At 37.0% G+C, this 24118-nt stretch overlaps 1 protein-coding gene and 1 long non-coding RNA gene across 51 annotated transcripts in view; both read right to left on the reverse strand.

Moving 5' to 3' along the window:
- LOC309499292 (uncharacterized protein) overlaps positions 1-24118 on the reverse strand; it is a 548614-nt gene that overhangs the window by 187310 nt on the left and 337186 nt on the right. For 47 of the 50 annotated variants that reach the window (XM_082170476.1, XM_082170471.1, XM_082170463.1 and 44 more), the window contains 2 exons: positions 10646-10819; positions 4276-4449 (listed from right to left, as the gene is read on the reverse strand). The exons of 1 other annotated variant lie outside the window; for it this stretch is intronic. In XM_082170476.1, the coding sequence (XP_082026602.1) occupies positions 4276-4449; positions 10646-10819 (348 nt within the window). The remainder of the gene's footprint in view (positions 1-4275; positions 4450-10645; positions 10820-24118) is intronic. 2 more of the 50 variants (XM_082170450.1, XM_082170460.1) reach the window with 1 other exon arrangement.
- The window catches only part of LOC309499352, a 52560-nt gene continuing 40988 nt past the window's right edge, over positions 12547-24118 (reverse strand). The window contains exon 2 of the long non-coding RNA XR_014206223.1: positions 12547-15209. This is a non-coding gene — a long non-coding RNA (uncharacterized lncRNA). The remainder of the gene's footprint in view (positions 15210-24118) is intronic.

A 24118-nucleotide genomic window follows, 5' to 3' on the forward strand; every position in this document is an offset into this window, starting at 1 on the left:
TTCCATTTTAACAGAGTTAAGGTGCAGTAAAATGATCTGTTGTTCTGTGAATGTTCACTGGTGAATTCACTCATTTCAATAAGAATCCACACGATCAGCAATTTTGTGTGGTGCTTCATACATTACGTCACTACACTGCTGACAATGGTCAATGGACATTTTTGCCTGCGTAATTTCACGAAATTCACAAATGTGATGCACCTTTACTCACTGCAACATAAAATGCAATCAATTATAAAATCTTCACAAGGGACACGTGAGGTAGGCTACTTAACGAGTTAGAAAAGTGAAAAGGTGCATCAGCTTCATTTTCCTGTTTGTTTTTCCTCTTTTCTGGTGGATGGTCCAGGCACTTCAGTGATTTTCAGGTCTACAGGAGGATTTTTATTCTTGATCAAACTTCTATTTCAGCTTACCGAGATCCCTGCAAAGTACAACATTTACTGTTAGTAAGGTTATTAAAGTGATAGTTGGGAAATTTAAATAATTTCCTCAGCCTTGTGACGTTCCAAACCTGTTTGACTTTCTGTCTGTGGAACCCGAAAGCAGATCTCAGGCATAATGCAACCCGTCACCATTCAATATCACTGCATGAAACACAAGCATAAAAAAATTGTGTAATTCATTCATGAAACTATTCTTATGTACACTTGTCTAGTTCAATTCAATGCAACAATTTATGTAAAAATGGTTAAGCTCCAAAAATGTCCCAGAAAAGATCCTAAAAATAATCAATGAGTTCACAACTCATGTGTTATGGGTTGTGTTGTAAGTCTTATGAAGCCATATAATAGCTTTTTCCTTTTTTTTCTTTTCGAAAAAGACTAAACTTGAAGTTATAATTCAGGGTTCAAATGTCTTATATTCAAATGCATATGATTAAGGTATAGCCTATAAAAAATGCATAGCATTATTGGCTCCAAACCTGTGATATTATTTTTCTGAGTAACATGAATGAGATTTGAGAGCATGAGGGAAGATTTTCAGAGAATAACTGATTAAAAAAGTACACAGTCAAACAATATAATTTCACACAGAGAAAGTTCATAGTAATAAAGTACTTGCATGTGGTGTATAGGTAACTTACTGTAATTCAATGTTGCCTCTGAAATGTTCAGATTATTTTAGAAATGTACTGGTTGTTCTGGGGAAACAAAGCTGATTATTCACAACATAATATTTATTGACCAGTAAATGGCTTTAAAATGGTATTTGAGAGAATGAGGGCACCTGTAGTAAGTAAAGTTAGGCTAAACAAAAACAGACCAAACTATATTAACCGGCTTTTGTTATTCATAACAAACGTCAATGACGACAGCAGGAATCAGCTAAATTAGTTAGGCTATCTCAGCAATTTGAAGACACAGTTGTACAGAATATGTTGAATTGAATGACTAAATCAATCTAAGACAATAAGTCAATAATTTCCATTTGTTCATTAACTTACGTTAGATCAACGTAGCATCGCGGCTAAAACCTTCATACCAGATACTGTGCAATAAACGAGTGGTAAACACTGTAAAAAAGTAGTAATGTATAATAAATTTAGTTTATATGTGTGTGTTTGAATATATAGTGAGTAGACTCTGTATTTATATTTATTTGGCGAGTTTACAAACCTTGTAATGGAGAGCCGAACAAACGGCGGAAGCTTTGATGAGAGTAGCCGTTACTTCAAATCCGATGACGTCGATCAGCTGAGCTTTATTGCGCGCGAGCAGCGCGAGGAACTGAAGCGACGACAGCAGAGGAATAGCAGCAGTTTCGTGACAGAATAAAACTTTTCTCCTCCTGGTTCTTCTTCTTCAAATAATAATTTATGAAGAAGTAGGTAAAATTATTAATTTATTACTATTATTTATTCAATAATAATTAATGAATTCTTATGATTAATATTATTATAATTTAGTGTTATTGTTTAAGGTTTAAATTAATCAATAAAATAGGCCTATAGATACTAAATAAATGTAAGCTACCCAGGTGAAAAAGACGTAGGCTACTGTTAAATGTATTAAAAATGTATTAAAGTATATTTGTATTGTAGACCTACTAAAAACACACTCAAGTACATTTTTAATAGTACGTCTTTTTCACCTGGGCATGTATACTGAATCAAACTTAAGTAGCCTATAATAATAATAATAGGATAATAATAATCTTATTCTGGCCTCACTGAACCATTGGGTTCCTCCAGATGCTGGCTTTAACATAAGAGATCTTCCAGGAACCACTTAAATGTTAAAAGATCTTCCAATAACCCTTTTATCGCATTCAAGTTCCTCTATTTTCCCTCAAAGCACTTCGAGGTCTCATGGTAATGAAAAGGTGACTCCAGAACCTCTGAACTAAATACAAAGTGCTTAAAGGATCCCATAAGTTCCAGCAAGAACCTCAAAGATTGTCAATGCTCCTCCAGTAACCCTACTATAGGAGAAAGAGCTTTGAGGCACTTAAATTACATTTTGAAGTTCCTTGAGTATCCGACAGGATATTTGAGGCTCCTTTAGTTTTTACAGTGTAAGCAGAACAAGGATTGCCTCTTTTAATCCTACCTATGATAAGACCTGTATAAGATGTCACACTGGAGAAGCGGATCTGACTCATATGTTTTGGACGTGCCCCACACTTACTGTTTATTGGTCAACCATATTTGATACACTCTCTAAAGTATGTAAAGTACAACTGAAGCCATGTGCTGAATTTGCTATATTTGGTGCTCCAGGTGATGAATCCAATCTGACTCAAAGACAACTAAACATTATTGCTTTTGCATCCTTATTGGCTCGCAGACGGGTGTTATTACATTGGAAATCTGCAATCCCACCTAAAGCATCGCATTGGCTTCAGGACTTGATGTTATACCTACACTTGGGAAAGATAAAATATTCAATTAGAGGTTCCCATAAATTCTCTTTCGTCTGGCAACCCTTATTAACCTATTTCTCTGCCATAAATGTACTTCCTGGGGAGTAGTGGGATTTACATTGGTATTGTAACTTTTTCTTCTACACACAACTCTCTATATGACCATCTCGTGGTATTTGATGCTCAGATACATGTGCTCCAGGTGTTTTTACAGGTATTTACATGTGTAAATATGTAGGGCTTGAGTTTATTGTTGTATCATTGTTACATCTTTGACTGTGGTGTCCAGCTGTTACTCTTCCCCTCCCTTTTTTTTTATTTTTTATTATTTAATTTTTGTTAATATAAATATTACCATTGTTTAACTGTTGCATATTTTTATATCTTTGTTATTTTATTTTAATATTGTATCTATTATTATTATTACCTATTATTATCATCTTTTGTACTATTATTGTTTAATTAACATCATCTAAGGCAGGTTGTTCTGGGTTGGGTGGGGAGGGATTGAAAATGTAAAAAAAAAGAAAAAAAAAAAAAGAAAAAAAATCTCTGTACAAACAAAAGCATTTATAGTTGAAATAAATAAACGTAAAAAATAAAATAAAAAAAATACTGTGATCTCCATTCAAAAACATTTTCTGATTCTCCGTGACCTAATCTAGAGTGAGAACTATTTATGGTTAATACGTTGTTAAAGCATTATCTGACTCTTTATATAAGAGCTAATTAAACAATAATACTTGGTTAATTACAGTGACAGTGAACCAAGAAATTGCTATTTGTATATAGTCTCTTAATATATTAACTACAGCTTATATACTATTATATACTATTCATTAACTATAAACTAATAGTTTGAAAATGATTTATAAGCGCTGTGTTACTGTATACTTGTGATAAAGTGTTGCCATTATTTCAAACCGGTCGCATTAAGTGTAATTGTTCCTTTTGTATGTGATGGAGTGATTCTTCTTTTTCAAAAATAACACAAAATATAATTTTTTACCAAGATTTCCATAGATATGGTGATATATTGTTATTGTGTGTTATTTTGGCCATGATAATCATGTAGTGATAAATCTGATATGGTGACAGCCCTGGTTCAGGTGAAACACACCATTTGTAATTTACAAAAACCTCTTCACTGTATCCTGCATCTGTTGTCTGGTTTGTAGTTCGTCCGGTTTATTTAACTGTTAGTTTTAATAATATAGTAAGATGTAAATGTTCCTCTTCAGGGAGACTCCTCACCGCTGCCTTCTACCGCCGGCAGGATCTGACGGCTCAAGCTGGAATCTGTCGCTGAACCACTGGATGGGGCTTACACCAAAGATATATTGTATACACTATCTACTGTACATATTAATCCTTATTCACTCCGAGTCTTTATGGTAGAGATGATCTTACCCCAGTGACTCCAGTTTACAGTGAGGATTCGCCAGTCCAGCAGAGAACAGCTTCACTCCTGCATCTCCTAGTTTATTCTTAGACAGACTCAGTGTTCTCAGGTGTGAGGGGTTTGATCTCAGAGCTGAAGCCAGAGCAGCACAACCTTCATCTGTGACACCACAATCACCCAACCTGTAGAGAACAATGACACACATTAAGCCTATATCCAGAGATAAACATGACACTTAAAAAATAAATAACATAATGCTGTCATTATGAAATATATACAAATATTCATTAGAAACAAGTTATTAAACACATCAGTTATGATTAGAGGATTCAATATACAGTTTGTACAGTATAAAAATCATTATTTCTATGGAAAATCCCCATAAAACATGGAAAATCAACGTGTGTGTGTGTGAGATTGAGTGTGTGTGTAATTAATGTATTTGTAAACATTAAGGAACTTGTGTGTGTTAGGACTTGGAGAAAAAAAATCGACTCACCAAAGTATCGCAATTTTTTGGTTCACGATTTTAAAATAGTTTTTATTTTAGTTTAAATTGCTTTAGTTTTGTCCTTGCTTATAGACGAGGTTGACAGAAGTTAGACACTTTTGTTCCAACAGAGGATTTGTTTCCACCATTTCAAGTGGACGCGTGGAAGAGACGTGAGACTGAATGCACTGAAAGCCCTCGCGCTACTCATATGCTGAGAGAGAGATAAGACAGTAGAGCTGCACGATTCATCTTTAAAATACTGTGATCTCCATTCAAACACTCACACAATCTTCTTCCATTTCGTCTGTCTATTAAACCTTTGACAAAATCATATCGCAACATTTTAAATCTGTGTTGGCGCTAGGGATGCGCGGTATACCGGTACTGCAAAAATACCGGTATATATTATATTTCAAACGGTACAATATCATAATTTTGCTCAATTCGGTATTTGATGCGCTGCTGTTTCGAAGTTCACCGCTAGGCGGCAGTGCGCTACCCAAACTGACGCGGGTCACGCAAAACCGGCAAACGGTGACAACAGAGGAACACGATGGATCAAACAGATGAAGCTCATTCTACACGCCCGAAATTAATAAATAAAGAGAGCAATAGGAGTGAAATATGGCATTACTTTGCCTACAAAAGTAATGAGAAAGGTGAAGCAACAGACCTCAATGCACCACTCTACAAACGCTGCTTTAAATTAGCCACGGGAGGCAACACATCAAATCTGGCTAACGTTAAGAACCACTTGTCACTTGATCATCCTGACTTGTTCAAAGAGTTCAGAGATCGACAGGTGAGTCCATCATTCAACTGATTTAATTTAGACTTTTATTCACAGCGCACATACATAAGAGCTTATCAATTATGACACGGTAAACATGAAAGCTCAAATGTGATTGCATGACACGCTAGAACCAATGAAGTTTAGTCCTCATAATTTTTGCACTTTCAAACAGTCATATATTCATTGAATTTGAATGAATAAAGAGATTAGTGATATTAATTTTAGTATTAGTGATAGTAAAATTAATGGCATATCACTGCTGCTGTGGCGTCCGACTGAGGAATCAGCCGAGAGAGAGTAATAGTAGTAATATGGATATAATATGAATGTTAGAGTAACACTTTACATTTAAGCTACATTGTCAACATTCATTAACCTGACCTAACAGTATTATAGAATTAAAAAATATATATATTTATTTTTTTTTAAATCAAAATGTAACCTACTGTAAGTTCCCTGACTGTTTTATTTATTTTAATTTTTTTTTTAAACATTTTGATAACTTTTTGTTTGCACATTTCGGTACAGCAGAGTTTCAAGCAGTGTTTTTTAATAAAATTGTTTCAATTCACTTAAATTTTGAGGCTGGTTATTTGTCACCTGTGGTATCGATTTAGTATCGATACCGAGGTATTAGTTTCTGGTATCGTACCGAAACCAAAATTGTGGTATCGAGCCATCCCTAGTTGGCGCTGCCGCTGACCCAGAGAGAGTTGTCATGAAACAGCTTAAATAGAAGTACTGGGATAAAAGTAGGGTTGGGGATCGTAAGAAATTTTCCAGTTCCGGTTCATATAAAACATAATAAATAATAAAATTATTTATAATAATTATTTATAATTCATAATAAAACAGAAGTAAGGGGAAAATGCACAATCTTTTGTGTATTTATTTCTTATACTTGTGAAATGAGTTTAACAGACTGGTAATGTCAACAAATTCAACATTTCGCAATTTTTGCTAAAATATTTTTTTCTGAAGGAAAATGAACATTTCTGCATTCTCTAGGAGAATTTGGGACCTCTCCTATAGCTTATAGTATCTCCAGCAGTGGAGAATACCCTCTCAGAAAGGGTAGAATATGCTTGAACTAGGGCTGCACGATAATGGTTAAACTGATAATCACGATTATTTTGCTAAAAATTATAATCACGATAATTTATCACGATTATTCTCATTTGAGAAACTACAGAGAAAGAGAAGAGACAGTTAACGCTTTATATATATATATAAAACAGGGTTTGAAATTAACTTTCACCCACCGGCCATTTTGGTTACAAAATTTAAGTTACCGGCCATTCAGAACTTCTACTTGAGGAGATTCCCCCCTTTCATGTAAAGCGCTTTGAGTGCCGAGAAAAGCGCTTTATAAATGTAATGAATTATTTTTATTATTATTCTAGCCAAAAAAAGACATTTCACAGCTTATTTATATAAGGCTATCAAATTTGGATTTCGGCGGCATCTTAGCCGGTGAACCGAACAATGGTGTAATGATTCAGTTCGACTCCCAAGACAAGACGATGCTCACCCGACTGGCCAATAGGAACGTGACCCCGCCCATGACACAATTTTCACAGCAAAAGCAAAATCCTGACACGAGAGCAAGAAATTGCATCGAGAGCAAAGAAAAGCGTTTTGAGAGAAACACTTTTTTTTTTTAGAGAAGATGTTTTCACACTGAGAGCAAAAATATATAGTTGAGAGCTTTTTTCAAAGTATTTTAAGAGAGATCTTTTTTCTCAGAAATAATTTGAAAAATGTCAAATTTATATTTTTTTATGTTCTATGAGAAAATACTTTCTCTCAAAACTTTTTTTTAGTCTCAAATATTATTATTTTTTGCTATTGGTATGAAAACTTTTTCTCTCAAACTTTTTTTTTTTCTCTCAGATCATTTATTTTTAGGGCTGGGGGAATTAACGCGTTAATCTTTGCGATTAATTTGAAATGTTTAACGCGTTAAAAAAAAATAACGCAATTGACGCAGCACTTTTTTTTTTTGCCTCGTTTTAATGATTTCCTGTTGCGTCTGCTATTAAAAAGGCCGAAATATGCCGTCCCGCCCCTCCATGTTCGGCGGTCAGGTTTCATTCTCGGGCAGCTTTCATGAGCGGGTCTTTTCCGCTCGGTATGTGCGTCGCGCTCTGTGCTCCGCGCGCACGCGCGCGTGAGAGTGTGTGTGTGTGTGTGTGTCGGTCGGTCGGCGCGCTCTGTGCTCCGCGCGCGCGCGTGCGTGTGTGTCGGCTCGCTCTCTCGTTAATGGCCCAGCAGCGGCGAGCTCTCCGTTCCGTGTGTGTGTGTGTGTGTGTGTGTGTCGGCGGCTCTGTCGTTAACGGCCCAAAGGCTTCAATCATGTACTAAGCACTGGAAAAGTAAAGTCCACTCAAGTAACGTGAAATTTCTCTGTTGACTTCTGTTTGCTGAGCTGGTATAGTCATGCTGGGCAACAATGGTAAATTGACCTGCTCTGATCACATGCTCTGGTAATAATAGCTTTGTAGGACTATATTTTGTTTTAATAATTAATAAAATAATAATAATAATAATAATCTGTTAAATTGATTATGTTGATTGATTATTGAAAAAGAATAATATATTGATATATTGATGTTTAATATTTTTATATAGGGCTATTTTCTGTTCCCTTTTTTTCCTGTGTTGTTTAATTAGGTGATTCTAAGTTTAAATATTGATGATTACAAGCTTGGGGGAAGCGCAATTAATTGCAATTAATTACAGAAATTGTGCAATTAATTAGTTAATTTTTTTTTATCGATTCCCAGCCCTATTTATTTTCTTGCATGTAATAAAGACACAATTCTAGCTCCATACCCATGCCGGTTCTCACTAGATATCTGGGAGAAACTGGAGGATTTTAGAGCTGACAGTTATATTCCTACCAAATCATTGAACACAATCTGTATTTTCCCTTTAACAGTATAGATGTTTATATACATTCACTATAAATGCATCTATATGATAATAATTTTCTCATACAAATGTCATAAAAACCGGTTGCGTAGATCACAAATCTATGTACCTTCAGGACAGATAGTGACAGAGAAGATAGATATTCTCATAGCTCTCCTCAGAAAAACGCTTGTTACACACACACAGTTTGATTGTGTCTGTAGTTTCTGGCCAACTAAACGCCCGCAGCGAGTCTCGGCCTGACAGCATCACGGGGGAAGCCTGCAACACACTCAACTCTTGCACCATGGACACAAACACTTGCGACCCATGAACGCCTCTCTAAACTACTGCCTGATTTTGCAGTTTGAAGCGTCTGTCATAGAAAAACACCATGTGCTGTCATGAAAAAGACTGACATGTCATCGATGTACTATAGTTTCTCCATGTCATAATCTGTGACAGTGACATGAGGTAGACTTTAAACCTGAAGAAAAATCTCTACAGTCTCCAGTTTCCCCCTAAAATTAAAATGAATGGACTGTGTTAATCCTGACTGTGCTGAGATTGAGTGTGTTTAAATTAAAGGGTGTTAAATGTATATCACAATGTCAAAGTGTCAGAGATGGGACTCAAGTAGATTTTTCAGATATTTTTACTTTACTATTTATTTTTGTGCCGACTTTTTACTTTTACTCCTTACATTTTTAACACGAATATCGGTACTTTCCACTACAAGACGACTCGACAGATTTGGTGGCATTCATTCAGGGCAAATCATTGCGGCTTGATGGCGGTAACGTTAGCACATAGTAGTGTGGACGGCGACATTATTGAAAACGAAGAAAACGGAGATCCCAGAGATTCGGCAGACAAGCAGCAAGACATTCCCAATCATCCTTTGAGGTTTACATTTGATCACTTACGGTCTCTCTCTCCCTGTCCATCCCAGACACACACACGTTTTTTTCACTCACTCACTGTCCTACACACAATTACGTTATGACATGTTACGCATTACAGAAGGTCTGTATACCCTTGTTGCTCCCAAGTTCTTGAAGGGATTCAGGACAAATCCATGCACATCTACAGATCATACATCATACATCACTTGCCATTTTTCTTTTGCTGGATGTCTATTGTCTATTTGCATATCAATAAAGATTTTTTTAATACAATGCACATTGAACTTTTATAGCACTTCAATTGTAAAAATTGTGAGCCTGACATGTTACATTTATTTTTATTAGCACTCCATGTTCAAAGATTTACGAGCTGCCAGTTCATTTCTTATACACTGCTGCCATCTAGTGGTTATCAGTTGCAACTCTAAAAGTATGGGGAACTTCTTAATTAATGTCTGTTTAGCAAATCATATTTTATCCGTTCCAGAAGCCATATTTCAGCACACACACATACATGTAGATTCCTTTAAATGTTAAGGGGAAGATTAAAAAAGAGAGACTGGATCTGTGAATTCTCAAAGAATCACAATTGAATTCATATCTTGCTACTCAGTCAGAATCTTATTAACCTGGAGTCCCAGTGTCTGTCACAATAATCATATATGTAATGTTTTAGGCCTATTGGCAGACATCCGTTTAAAACGTAGGCAATGGCATATAAAGAACCTTTTTTCCATATCCACTTAAGTTTCTCAGCTTGCACTCTAGTAACATTTGTGTGGTCCAGCTTTGCATAAAAAAAATGGTTGTCATTCACAAGGCTACTTTTACTTTTATACTTTAAGTAAATTTACAAGCCTGTACTTTGTTACTTTTACTTGAGTAAAGAAGTTAATTCAGTACTTCTACTTTTACCAGAGTATTTTTAGTACTTCTACTTGAGTACGGGAAGTGAGTACTTTTGCCATCTCTTCAAAGTGTGTTTTTCAGTGTGACAATCAGAACTGCAGAATCACCTTAATGAGGAGCAGCTCATGTGTTCAATCATTTACAGATCAAACACATGAACTCACAGCAGGAGAAATAGTGCAAACGCTTTAAAAATATTAATTCTCTTACATCATATGAACAGATGTAAAAATAATTTGATGAATTTGATCATGTATTTGATCATGTAATTAATGAAATAATAGTTATTTCCCTGCATTTTATTCCATTTTGATTATACTTTATGAATTCAGTGAGTTTCATGTGAGAGTCACGTATGATCTTACCACAGTTTCTCCAGTTTAAAGTGAGGATTCCCCAGTACAGCAGAGAACTGCTTCACTCCTGCGTCTCCTAGTTTATTCTTAGACAGACTCAGTGTTCTCAGGTGTGAGGGGTTTGATCTCAGAGCTGAAGCCAGAGCAGCACAACCTTCATCTGTGACACCACAATCACTCAACCTGTAGAGAACAATGACACACTCTTCACTCTCAGATCAAAACAGAAATCTTTGTTTTTCTTAATTATGTTTATAATTTGTGCAATATCTCTTTTTTTAAACAATGAATTCAATATATCAGTAAGTTTAACTGTTATTCTAAGAGATTATGTCTCTATGTGAGGGAGAAAGATTATATAAAACTGATCAAATGAAATACATTGAAAACATCAGTTTTTTCACTAAATATAAATGTATAAACATTTAAATTTAATTTAAATTAATATAAAAAAGTCTACATATAAATGTTTATATACATACATTATAAATGCATATATTTTAAAATAAATTTCTCACACATATATCACAAAAAAACGGTTCAGTAGATTACAAATCAGGTCAGATAGGTGGAGGGTTTAAAAGCTGAAGTGTGACTCATATTTTTTGTTAAACCATTAATTTATAATGTTTAAGTAAGAACTGTTATGTTTTAACAGTGATGCTTGTTCTCAGTGTGACTTACAGAGCGTATCTAGTTGCTGTAACCACAGGCATCAGCTTCTGAAGAACTTCATCTCCAGTGTTCTGTGTGACACTAATTGAAAATAAAAAATAAATAAGTTAATTATTCATGCTAACAATAATAATAATTCATATCATAAGTAAATAATACATTATACCTTCCTAAATACCCTCAATTTTTTTATTTATTAAACTGCTTCATAAAGGACATGTGAAAAAGTTGTTTTAAGTCAAGTCAAGTCAAGTCAATAGCGCTTTTCACAATACAGATTGTATCAAAGCAGCTTCACAGTATTAAATTAAAATAATACAACAAAGTTTGTTTCAAGAGGAATTTATTGATTGATAAAATTTAATTAAATATCCCCAAAATATCCCCAACTGAGCAAGCCAAAGGCAACAGTGGCAAGGAACCGAAAAACTCCATCAAGTGACATAATGGTGTCCTAAAACTCCATCAGGTGACCTAATGGAGAAAAAAAAACATGGGAGAACCCAGGCTCAGTCGGGGGCCAGTTCTCCTCTGGCATTTATGAGCTAGAGGCCGGATTGTAGTTTGAACTGTAGGATTATATGAATGCCTGGCTGAAGAGATGCGACTTTAATCTAGTTTTAAACTGGGAGAGCGAGTCTGAGCAACGAACAGTATCAGGAAGACTATTCCAGAGTTTTGGCGCCAAATGTGAAAATGCACTCCCTCCTTTGGTGGTCCTGGATATCCTAGGTATGACCAAAAGCCTTGAATTTAGTGATCTTAAAGAGCGCGATGGATTATAGGGCGATAGAAGATCCGTTAAATAGACTGGAGCTAAGCCGTTTAGGGCTTTATAAGTCAGTAGCAATACCTTATAATTAATACGAAGCTTTATAGGTAACCAATTTTTTCACCATTTTTGTGATATGACAAGTATTTTTGTACCTATATCAGCAAATTATTTGTAGAAATTAAGCACACGAGTTTGTTTGCTTGTTACTTGTTTATTTACCTACTTCTTTATTTAATAATTTACTTAGTTTTATTGTCACAGGAAATGAGGCGCACAAAATGTGAATCATTGTCCATCATTTTGCAAGCAACTGGTGATAAAAGAAAAATGATGATGAGACATTAATCTAATTTATTTTCTTGACACTTGAATCCCCTTGAACTTGTGGCCCCTAGTGAAAAAATGCATATTTTCATGAATCAAGAAGTGTTTTGTGTTCAACAAGTTGTCTTTGAAATGAGAAGTAAGCTAATCTAATCTTTTATCCTCACAGCGCGTCAGTTATGCAGTGATGCGCTATAAAATTATTGTGGGGCAAATGAACTGTAATATTAATGATAAAAGTAGCCTAATAATAATAACAACAATAATGTAATATGCCCTGCGTGCCCGTCCGCTACGCCACTGTGAAGAGCTAAACGCCACCAGGAACGGCATCAAGGCCATTAACTGTTTTATCAAGTTTACTTTGGCCGTCCGCGTGACGTAATGTTCATCATCAGGAGGATCCGCTTGCAGCCCAATTTTTGTGATCGTGCAGACGGTGCGCACACAACGCTCAAATGAGTTTATTTTGAAAGGCTTGTGCACTCAACTGGAAAATAGAGTTACACGGGTCCTTCTGAGGCTTGTAGACTCGAGTCCTCAGCATTAAACACTAGAATGAGACGCTCTAGTAAGTGTGCATGGCTACGTCACACATGTTCCCGCCCCACGGTCATGCCACAAAAATACTATTAACCCTCTGAGGTCGAGAAACGCGCCGACGCGTTTTGCTGGATTTTTTTCACATAGCAGCAACATAAACTTAAATTACTCCGTCATTTATGGTTATACAGAAAAAAGAAATATAAAAAAAGAATCTGTGATATTTCTACTTTTGTATGTGTCCACTTACAATCAAATCAAAACATTGTGCTTTTGTAAAATAAAGAAAATAAACAGGGTGTGCGTTCTGCCTCTCCGTCGCGGTGAACTTTTTTTTCTTGAGCACGTCTATAAACTGAAACATAACTCAGCGAATCCTTCTCACACATTTATGAGCCATACACCTTTATACACATTTAAGTGTGTACTTTTAAATGATCGGATTCAAACTGAAAACAAATATTCTCTGTTTAAGTAATTTGTATAAAACCAACAGGATGTCCAGTATCTCAAACGCTGCTAATTATTTTTTAATTCGACACGCCCACTCGCGCAAAAGAGATTCACATGCAAATCGTCCACATGGAACGCGAACGCCATCGTTACCTCAAACACAAAACACCAAAACACTTCACAAGTCTCTGCTTTTCGTCGAGTTTGGAAGACACGTCTGAGCTTACATTGGATTTACATCAGAAGAAGAAGAACGCGATTTGAAGACAAGAAAGATGTAAGGTAAGAAATTCGTACTTATTAGTTTATGGTATTGTTGCATAAACTTCACATTGCAGTTGAACTGTTGCTAGATATATGGTGAATATTATACTATTTAGACCCGTGTTTACTGTTAAATACTGTTTGTGGATATCTGCTCAAACATAGATATGTATAACCATAATGTTTAATATTTTGGAGCGCGATCGCGTTTGAATGTAGGCTATCATATTTTGGAGCGCGCTGTGGGTTTGAGTATCATATTTTGGAGCGCGCTGTGGGTTTGAATGTATCATATTTTGGAGCGCGCTGTGGGTTTGAGTATCATATTTTGGAGCGCGCTGTGGGTTTTATTGTATCATATTTTGGAGCGCGATTGCGTTTGAAAGGAAAAATGCACCAAACATTAGGCTTTATGTTTTTACTATTATCTCATTTCATATCATCATAACGAATGGAAACATTTTTTAGTAACATATGATAATCAATATATTTTTCTCTAGCGTAGTTGTTCTTGAAATCTTTTGGAAGATTTAATTTATTGTTATTATTATTTTATGCAGCACTGCGTAGCCTATGCCTACAAGGCCTATATTCATGTTCATTATATATTGTTGGAAACGTGTGTGTGTGTGTGTATTCTGTGAATTTTAAAAAGAAATTTTAACCAGAAAAATCTAAAATCTATTCCCAAAATCGTGCAGCCCTATAGTTTCTCTTGATATCAGTATGTTCACAGTTTTTTTCTTTTTTTCTTTCTTTCAGGGACCAGATGCAACTGAGTCCTGCTGACTTCAACATTCACATGAGTCTCTGTACATGAACATGGTAAAGTGAAAATCAAACACCTTGGAAATGAAAGGTATGTTTTTAGGAATGGCACAAAGGTCTCTGTCTTTGGATCATTGTTTTCAATGTGCTCTTTTGTCATTTGTATTTTTGGATTGTGTTGTGTTGTAAATAAATCCAAACAATCTAAAAGCCATTCTTTTTTAAATCTCCTCATTCTTTGTGCAAGGTTGCTCTGAATGACAGGGCCTGATCGCTCCTAATAGGGCAGTTAGGGGAGTGTCTTTGTCTTTCTCAGGTGTAAAAGCTTACATATTCATGAGATGATCACGCCCCTTCGCATATGGCTTTGTCACACAAAACACGTCTCAGAAATTTTAAATCAATATATTGTCTTATCTGAATGAGCAGTCAGGGTGATTTTCACATAGTTTTGGAGCAAATATTCTAGGCTATGTCATACAATTTTCAAAAGTCTTGTGAAGAAATAATCAGTATGGGTTTCATGGCCTTATTTCAGTGAGAATTTTTTTTTGTATTTTCACAAACCACGCATAAATGTCATTATCTCAAAACTACAAACTTTTACATACATGCTGCTGATATATTATTGTAGCAGAGTTTGTGCTGAATACAGTGTAATTAGACTTTAGCCATGAAAATGGCACTAGTAACAGAAAAAAACACAAATGTCAGAGCATGTCAGACCACCTCCAGGGCCCAGAAAACAGCTCAGACCTCAGAGGGTTAAAACTTAATTTAGGAAAAATACTTCCTATTAAATATCTTTATATTAACTGGCTTTTTTATTAATGCAATACAGTGAATGACAGCCGTCTGTGTCTCCCAGTGTCTTACATTATTGTCAGTTTAGTGTTCAGCGATTCATTTACACAGAAACAAAAGATAACATGTATGCCTTCATCTCCGAATACATTATCTGTGTCTTTCATTTCATAATAAACGCAGATAAACTCAGTGCCGACTCGTTTTCCATCAGTTCTTTTACATGAATTAGAATGTGTGCAAAGGATTGTGGGAGATTGAAGAACACGAAGGATATACTTGATGCATCCTTCAAAATGAGCTGAATTAAAGACACAAAATGTCTGACTTCAAAACATCCTTCAAACTGAGACGGCCTTCAGTGGCGCTTGATGACGTGGCATTCGAGATATGCAGACTTATGCTGGGTACACACCAAAATATAATCGGGCTGATTTTGGGCCGATTTCCCCCCTTCCGACAATCCTAGCTATGTCCCGATTATCTTGATGGTTCAACAGATTATCTTATCAGATTTTCCCTTGGTGTGAGGTGTGTTAAGAGTGACCGAACCTGATCGGAAGAACGTCGGAGCCGCCCCGATCGCGAATCGTAAATATTCAACATGTTTAATATTTACGATCAGAAATCCTGATGTGTGGGGGGGAACCCCGAGGACAAACGCGCGCACGCTCAGGAGATTATCACGTGAAACGAAACAATATCCAATCAGAAAGCGAGATGATGGAAGACAGAAGCATAACAAACGCAGTCATGGCGCAGCACAAAGTGAAATTGATGTGGGCAGCAGAGATGGAGGATCAGCTTGTTGATTTGTGGCAACAGCACAAATGTTTATACAACGTGTCGTGTAAAACCTTTCCAAACACTATCATCGCAATTTCTTCCTGCATATCGTCCGCCATGCTTATTCTGAGGTCTCGCGAGATTTTGCGAGATTTCCTGTGTTCACAGTCGAGACTCGGGTTGAAAATCTGTGTGTGTGTGGTGTGCTGTCTTTGTCACATCATGGCACACCACACACTATAGGAGCAAAACGGTTAAATCTAGGATTTTTTGTCCTCGTGTTTGTGGTCTATCACATTTAGAAAATTTTATAAGATGTAAAAAATCTTTTGGTGTGTACCCAGCATTACTAGGACACAGCCATGGTTTGAGAAACACCCGCAAATTATGTACAATATTCCAGAAATCAATCTGTGTCCCATGATTTAAACACCTCTGATCTCTTAGTTTCTCTTTGTTCATAATGTTTTAGACTGTAATGATTGTACTCAGTGTTACTTACTGATCATTTCTGCCTCCAATTAAGTCCCCCAGGTCAAACCTCTGCAGTGTCTCCTCTGAGGACAACAACACAAACACTAAAGCTGACCACTGAGACGAGGAGAGTTTCACATCACATAATCCTCCACGGCTCATATGAGGTTGAGCTTCGATCACTAGAGAAAGATCACCCAGTTCAATCAGACAGTGAAACAGATTGATGTATTTATCTGGAGAGAGATTCTTACTGATATTTTCTTTAATATAGTTAACTGTTTTCTTATTGTTGTGAGAGCTGTTTGCTGTCTGTGTCTTTAGTTCTTGTAAGAGACTCTGATTAGACTTCACTGACAGACCCAGAAGGAAACGAAGGAAAAGGTCCAGATGCCCATTTTTACTGTATAAAGCCTCATCCACAGCTCTCTGATGAAGATCAGATAGTGAAACTTTGTCTCCATTAGTTGGTTTGGTAATCTGGTCAAACACATTGATGTTATTGTTGATAAAGGAGAGATGCACATATAGAGCTGCTAGATGTTCCTGAATGCTCAGATGAACAAAGCAGAAGACTTTCCCCTGATACAAGCCCAACTCCTCTCTGAAGATCTGAGTGCACAATCCTGAGTAAACTGATGCTTCTGTCTCATCAATGCCACACTCTCTCAGGTCTTCCTCATAGAAGATCAGGTGGCCTTTCACAAGCTGCTGGAAAGCCAGGTTCCCCAGTTTGACAATCATGTCTTCATCTTTCACTTTCTTCTCATAGTCCTTCTCATGTTTGATGTTGGTCTGAATGAGCAGGAAGTGTGTGTACATTTGAGTGAGAGTCTTGGGAATCTCTCCTCTCTCTGCTTCACTCAACATCTTCTCTAGAACAGTGGCTGAGATCCAGCAGAACACTGGGATGGGGCACATAATAAAGAGGCTCCTTGAGGACTTCAGGTGTGAGATGATCCAGTCGGCCAGACTCTGATCACTGATTCTCTTCCTGAAGTATTCCTCCTTCTGTGTGTCACTGAAGCCTCGTACCTCTGTCACTCGATGGACACACTCAGAGGGGACGAGATCCGCTGCTGCTGGTCTGGAGGTGATCCAGATGAGAGCAGAGGGAAGCAGATTCCCCACAATGAGGTTCGTCAGCAGCTCGTCCACTGAGGCTGATTCAGTCACATCACACAACCTCACATCGCTCTGAAAATCCAGAGACAGACGACACTCATCCAGACCATCAAAGATGAACAACACTTTATATTCATCACTGGATATGTCCATTTCTTTTGTTTCAGGGAAAAAGACATGAAGAAGATCTGAAAGACTGAGTGTTTTGTCCTTCATCAAGTTGAGCTCTCTGAAAGCAAGTGGAAATATGAGCTGGACGTCCTGATTCTCTTTCCCTTCAGCCCAGTCCAGGATGAGCTTCTGCACAGAGACTGTTTTCCCAATGCCAGCGACTCCCTTTGTCAGCACAGTTCTGATGGGTTTGTCTTGTCCAGGTAAAGGTCTAAAGATGTCATTGCATTTGATCGGTGTGTCCTCTGTTTCTGCTCTCCTGGACTGTGTCTCAATCTGTCTCACCTCATGCTCATTATTGATCTCTCCACTTTCACTCTCTGTGATGTAGAGCTCTGTGTAGATCTCATTCAGGAGTGTTGGGTTTCCCTGCTTTGATATTCCCTCATACAAACACTCAAACTTCTTTCTCAGATTTGATCTCAGTGTGTTGAGGACTTCAGCAGGTTTAGAGTCATTGCTGTAAGATTAAAATACCACAATATTACACAAGTTAGAGAAGTAAATAGCCATAATTTACAAAACTATTTATGGGACACAGAACATCATTAGGTTTCTGAAATGTGTAAATCATTAATCATGTGTTTGATTGATTTGTGATGTGAATTGCAGCACCTAAAATTAAACAACGACAACAAAAAAGTCCTGCATTTTATCTGAAACCAGGAAACATGCTTTCATTAAAGTCTTGTGGTTGAATCACAGGCTTGTAACACAGTTTTGTTTTTAACTGGTCTGGATAGAAGGTTTGACCTTAAATCAGAATGAAGAGGGTTAAAAATCAGACACACTGATATTGATGTAATTGTGTCATTAACTGAGTAACAGACCAACAGCTTTTACAGTGAGTGAATGTATTAACAATACAATATATAGAGCTTCACACAAGAGCACAATGATAATCATTAACAGTGACTGAAACTAGCAAGATTGTAACTCATTAAACTGCTGTATATTAATAACAATTTCATAAAAATCACATACAATAAGCACATCTTTTATAGAAATGATATACCTGAGATCAGACTGTTTGTCTCCACTCTTAAAGTTTCCTGGCTCATCCGTAGAGAAGTTACTCTTCATAGACACACAGCTGGACTCTGGGTTTGAGCTCTTCTGCTGGACTGAACTGGTTTCAAAACTAAGTAAAATATAAAGAATACAGACTTATAAAAGACCACATAAATGTTGTGTACTTTTGCTTTAATGTCTGTAACTGTTTTGCACTGTGTTTCAAACTTTGATTACAATTATTTTGATAAATTAACTCACTGGTTTGCAAATGTTAAGCATGATTCAACAATTGTACCAAAGCGACTGAGAAAACCGGTAATATTAAGAATTAGGAATTCAAAACAAACCAATTGAAATAAACTATAGAATTATAGAATGATTCAACTCAGGTGAACATCAACCACGATCACATGACTCTTTTCAAAGGCACAATGGAGTAGTAATGTAATGTTTGTTGAAAGTACCTGCATCCTGGAGAAAAATCTCCATCTCTGGATCCTTGTGAATCAGCCATGATGAAGCTGCAGGAGAATCTGATGAGTTTGATCTCCTCCACTGACTCTGAATGAAAAACATTCAGACACTAAATTAAATTATTATATAAACAACCTTCATAATTTAGCTGAACATATCTGGAGTGTGGGAGAAAGGGGATCATGACATGTGACTGCGTTAACTCAAGCTCATTGGGTCTTTACACACACAAACAAGTCGACCGTTGGACTTAGAATTTTATGAAAAATAACTGACACCGAGAAACACTGATTGAACAAGTTCAGGTGAAAAAGAAAACAAACCCCGACCCACATCGACAGACACTGATCCGATAAAAAATAATAATAATAAAAAAAAACAAAAAAAAACTGTTTGTTGGCGTTTGTGTGAATTGGCCTAGTATGTTTACACATAAGCTAAACTTCTGAAGAATCACAAACATCACGAAACACAAAGGAAACACTGAAGTGCAAGAAACCCTTTATTAAAGGTTTCATATCAAACAATCACGTAAAATGTCCTGCAGAGATTCATATTAATATGGGAAAGTCACACATGAACACTCACCTTGATCAAACTTTTACAAGATACATCAAATCCTCCAGCTTTAAAATCATAAAACTACACGTAAATTCCTTTATAATGGTTGATAAACACTTTGATGCTCTGTTTTTTCCGTGTCGTATTTCGCATTTTGTCCTGCTTAAAATGGCGACATGAAAACTTACTTTCACTTTCTATGTGTGACGAGAGAGAGACGCGCGTTCACGAGAGCACCACGACGCACGCGCGTGAGAGCAGGCGTTGTTGAATGCGCGTTGGAGATTAATATTTAAGTGGTAAATTATGTTGTTGTTTTTTCGCAAACAAAGCACCCGCGTCTTTTCAGTCTGTTTTTATCAGTGTTACTTTATTTTTTTTAATATTCAATTGATTTTTTTCTCTCTCTCTTCTATTTAGTTTGTTAATTTATACTTTCTTTAACTAGTTTTTGTTTGTTCATCAGTTTTACTTCATTATTTGTTTTGTTTATTCTTTTGTTGTCTTTCACTCAACAATCTTTCTGCAGTTCCTGATAATAAATCATAAAGAGGACTTTGTTTGATCACATCTGAAATACGTTTGTCATCATCCAATCATGTTTAATTACATTTAGTAATTTAGCAGATGATTTTTTTCAAAGCGATCTACAAATGTGGAACAATGCAATGTGACATAAACCTGAAAGAATCAGATCAATTAAAACCATACTGTAAAAAATACTGTATTGTAAACTTTTTAACAGTTTAATGGTTGGTTTAATTTATTGTTCCTGCACTGATAACTTTATTGCACTTTGGACCACTTTTAATTTAATAACTGAAATGGTCAAAAGTCATTAAGAGGAATTAGGACAGAAATTACTTAGAAATATTATATAATGAATAAATCCTGATGTTGTAAAGTGATCTCTTCTGTTCCCTATCGATACGGTTCACTCATGCCCTATAGAATCACGCAGTGAAGCAGTGATTTCTCCAGCACTTTCAACACCTTCATTTATATAGCGCTTTTAACAACATAGATTGTTTCAAAGTAGCTTTACAGAGATTATAGGAAATTACAGTAACAGAGATTGTTTTGGCTTTACAGCAACTCTAGAATAAAGTTATTGTCCAGCTGAAGTTAGTTTTGATTGATTGATTCACTTCCATTGCAAAGATCATTTATTAAAGGTGCTCTAAGCGAAGTCACGTGTTTTTTAGGCCAAAACATTTTTTGTCACATACAGCAAACATCTCCTCACCATCCGCTAGCTGCCTGTCCCCTGAACACACTGTAAAAAAACACGGTCTCTGTAGACAGCCCAGGCTCCACAAACGGCAAGAAAAACAAACTGGGCTAACCCGCACCACGAATAACAAACTGTTCCAGCCAATAACCCACAAGAAGGATTTGGGGGTGGGGTTTGGGGGGTTAGTGCGCGGATGAGGAGGAGGGAGGGTCGAGCTAGCCTCTGTTTTGTTTGACAAACTTTAAACGTCAACTAGAAGTGACGTCACCCAACATCACTTAGAGCACCTTTAACTTAGTGTCCGCTTACACGACGCCGTTCTAACAGAAAACCCTTAACGCGCTCCGGCCGCTCATACACACGACAACAGAGTTTGGCGGCTCGAGAACGCAAACCTTGAAATAGGTTCCAAGGTGCAGAAAAAAAAAAACTTTACCTCAGCGTGAATATGTGAAAATGCCGACGGCGTGCACATGCGTATGTGTTTAGTCTATAGGTGGGTCATTCCTGGGATTCGGTAATATTTCAACCTGGACTTTTTTAATTTTTGAACTACATATGATTATATTTCTAAATACCCCACATTATTAGGCACATATCAAACCTTCAAAAAATCATATTTTCCCATCTCAGGCATTAAAGACTTTTTATTATTTTCATTTTTTTTCAGATTTGTACACCTTTTATTCTCAACCCCGTAACGGACAAAATTGAATTAGTTTAAACAGGATTTTACACAAAACTTGTTATAAAACAAACATCTACATACTGCTCATGTGTCCCTCGTACCAATTCAATGACTTCAAATGTAACATTTATGATAATTTTCACATTTGTATGTGATGGAAGTTACAAATATCCAAATTGTCTGTCCGTGGTCTCTTTATTTTAGTAAGAACATTTTTAATTTAGATGTTTCACTAAAACCACAATTTTACTGTGTTAGCCCTTAACATGTCGGGTGGTAATCAGCAAGAAATGCTTTAATTTTTAATTGTCTTCCTTATTTTATTTTCCAAAAATATTAATGTGACAGGGTTGAGAATACTGTGATGGGGTTGAATACTGTAACAGGGTTGAAAGGACACATTGGCCTACTTTTAATTTGTATTTGTTTAATACGGAAATCCCTCTTTGAGACTCAAACAAAACACAATTTTATTTTAGGCAACCATGTAATAAATACATAGTCATATTTAGTTTTTTTTCGTTTTTACTTTATTATCTGAACTGCAGTGAGAATTTAAACAAAGAAAACTACTGCAGACAGTACGGTCGTTAGTAACTTTCAAATATTTTTGGAAACAAAAAACAAAAATAGATTACCAAACAGAACCTTTTATCAAATGGGCACAATAGGTAAATTCACTAGTGTCTAAAACATTCCTCAGTGCTGGAACATAAAACAAAACTGCAGCAGATAAAAGTTCATAATAACATAAGTAACAATCAGTGGGTCATTTACAAAAGAAAATGCCATGTTAACACAAAAAACTCAACATAAGCAGGACTCTTGCACGCACTCAACAATTCCAACATTTTTAAATAGTTACTTTATGAACATTTGCATAAAATACCTGAACAAATGTAAAGAAAAAAAGGGTCTAATCCATGTTTATTCATAGAGGCACCACAGTGTGTGTGTGTGTGTGTGTATGTGTGTGTGTGTGTGTGTGTGTGTGTGTGTGTGTGTGTGTGTGTGTGTGTGTGTGTGTGTGTCTGTCTGTGTGTCTGTCTGTGTGTGTGTCTGTGTCTGTGTCTGTCTCTGTGTCTGTGTCTCTGTGTCTTTGTCTCTGTGTCTGTGTCTCTGTGTGTGTGTCTGTGGGTCTGTGTCTCTGTGTCTGTGTCTCTGTGTCTGTCTCTGTGTATGTGTCTCTGTGTCTGTGTGTCTGTGTCTGTGTGTCTGTGTGTCTGTTTGTCTCTGTGTATGTGTGTCTCTGTGTCTGTGTGTCTCTGTGTCTGTGTGTCTCTGTGTCTGTGTCTCTGTGTCTGTGTCTGTGTCTGTGTGTCTCTGTGTCTGTGTCTCTGTGTGTGTGTCTGTGGGTCTGTGTCTCTGTGTCTGTGTCTCTGTGTCTCTGTGTCTGTCTCTGTGTCTGTGTCTCTGTGTCTGTGTCTCTGTGTCTGTGTGTCTGTTTGTCTCTGTGTCTGTGTGTCTCTGTGTCTGTGTGTCTCTGTGTCTGTGTGTCTCTGTGTCTGTGTGTCTCTGTGTCTGTGTCTGTGTGTCTCTGTGTCTGTGTGTCTCTGTGTCTGTGTATCTGTGTCTGTGTATCTGTGTCTGTGTATCTGTGTCTGTGTATCTGTGTCTGTGTATCTGTGTCTGTGTCTGTGTCTGTGTGTCTCTGTGTCTGTGTATCTGTGTCTGTGTATCTGTGTCTGTGTATCTGTGTCTGTGTCTGTGTCTGTGTGTCTCTGTGTCTGTGTATCTGTGTCTGTGTATCTGTGTCTGTGTATCTGTGTCTGTGTATCTGTGTCTGTGTCTGTGTATCTGTGTCTGTGTCTGTGTGTCTCTGTGTCTGTGTGTCTCTGTGTCTGTGTCTCTGTGTCTGTGTGTCTGTGTGTCTCTGTGTCTGTGTGTCTCTGTGTCTGTGTGTCTCTGTGTCTGTGTCTCTGTGTCTGTGTCTGTGTGTCTCTGTGTCTGTGTCTCTGTGTGTGTGTCTGTGGGTCTGTGTCTCTGTCTCTGTCTCTGTGTCTCTGTGTCTGTCTCTGTGTCTGTGTGTCTGTGTCTCTGTGTCTGTGTGTCTGTTTGTCTCTGTGTCTGTGTGTCTCTGTGTCTGTGTGTCTCTGTGTCTGTGTGTCTCTGTGTCTGTGTGTCTCTGTGTCTGTGTCTGTGTGTCTCTGTGTCTGTGTGTCTCTGTGTCTGTGTATCTGTGTCTGTGTCTGTGTGTCTCTGTGTCTGTGTGTCTCTGTGTCTGTGTCTGTGTGTCTGTGTGTCTCTGTGTCTGTGTGTCTCTGTGTCTGTGTGTCTGTGTCTGTGTGTCTCTGTGTCTGTGTGTCTCTGTGTCTGTGTGTCTCTGTGTCTGTGTCTGTGTGTATCTGT

This window comes from Leuciscus leuciscus (assembly GCF_965113295.1).
Source record: "Leuciscus leuciscus genome assembly, chromosome: 5".
NCBI classification, from domain to species: domain Eukaryota; kingdom Metazoa; phylum Chordata; class Actinopteri; order Cypriniformes; family Leuciscidae; genus Leuciscus; species Leuciscus leuciscus.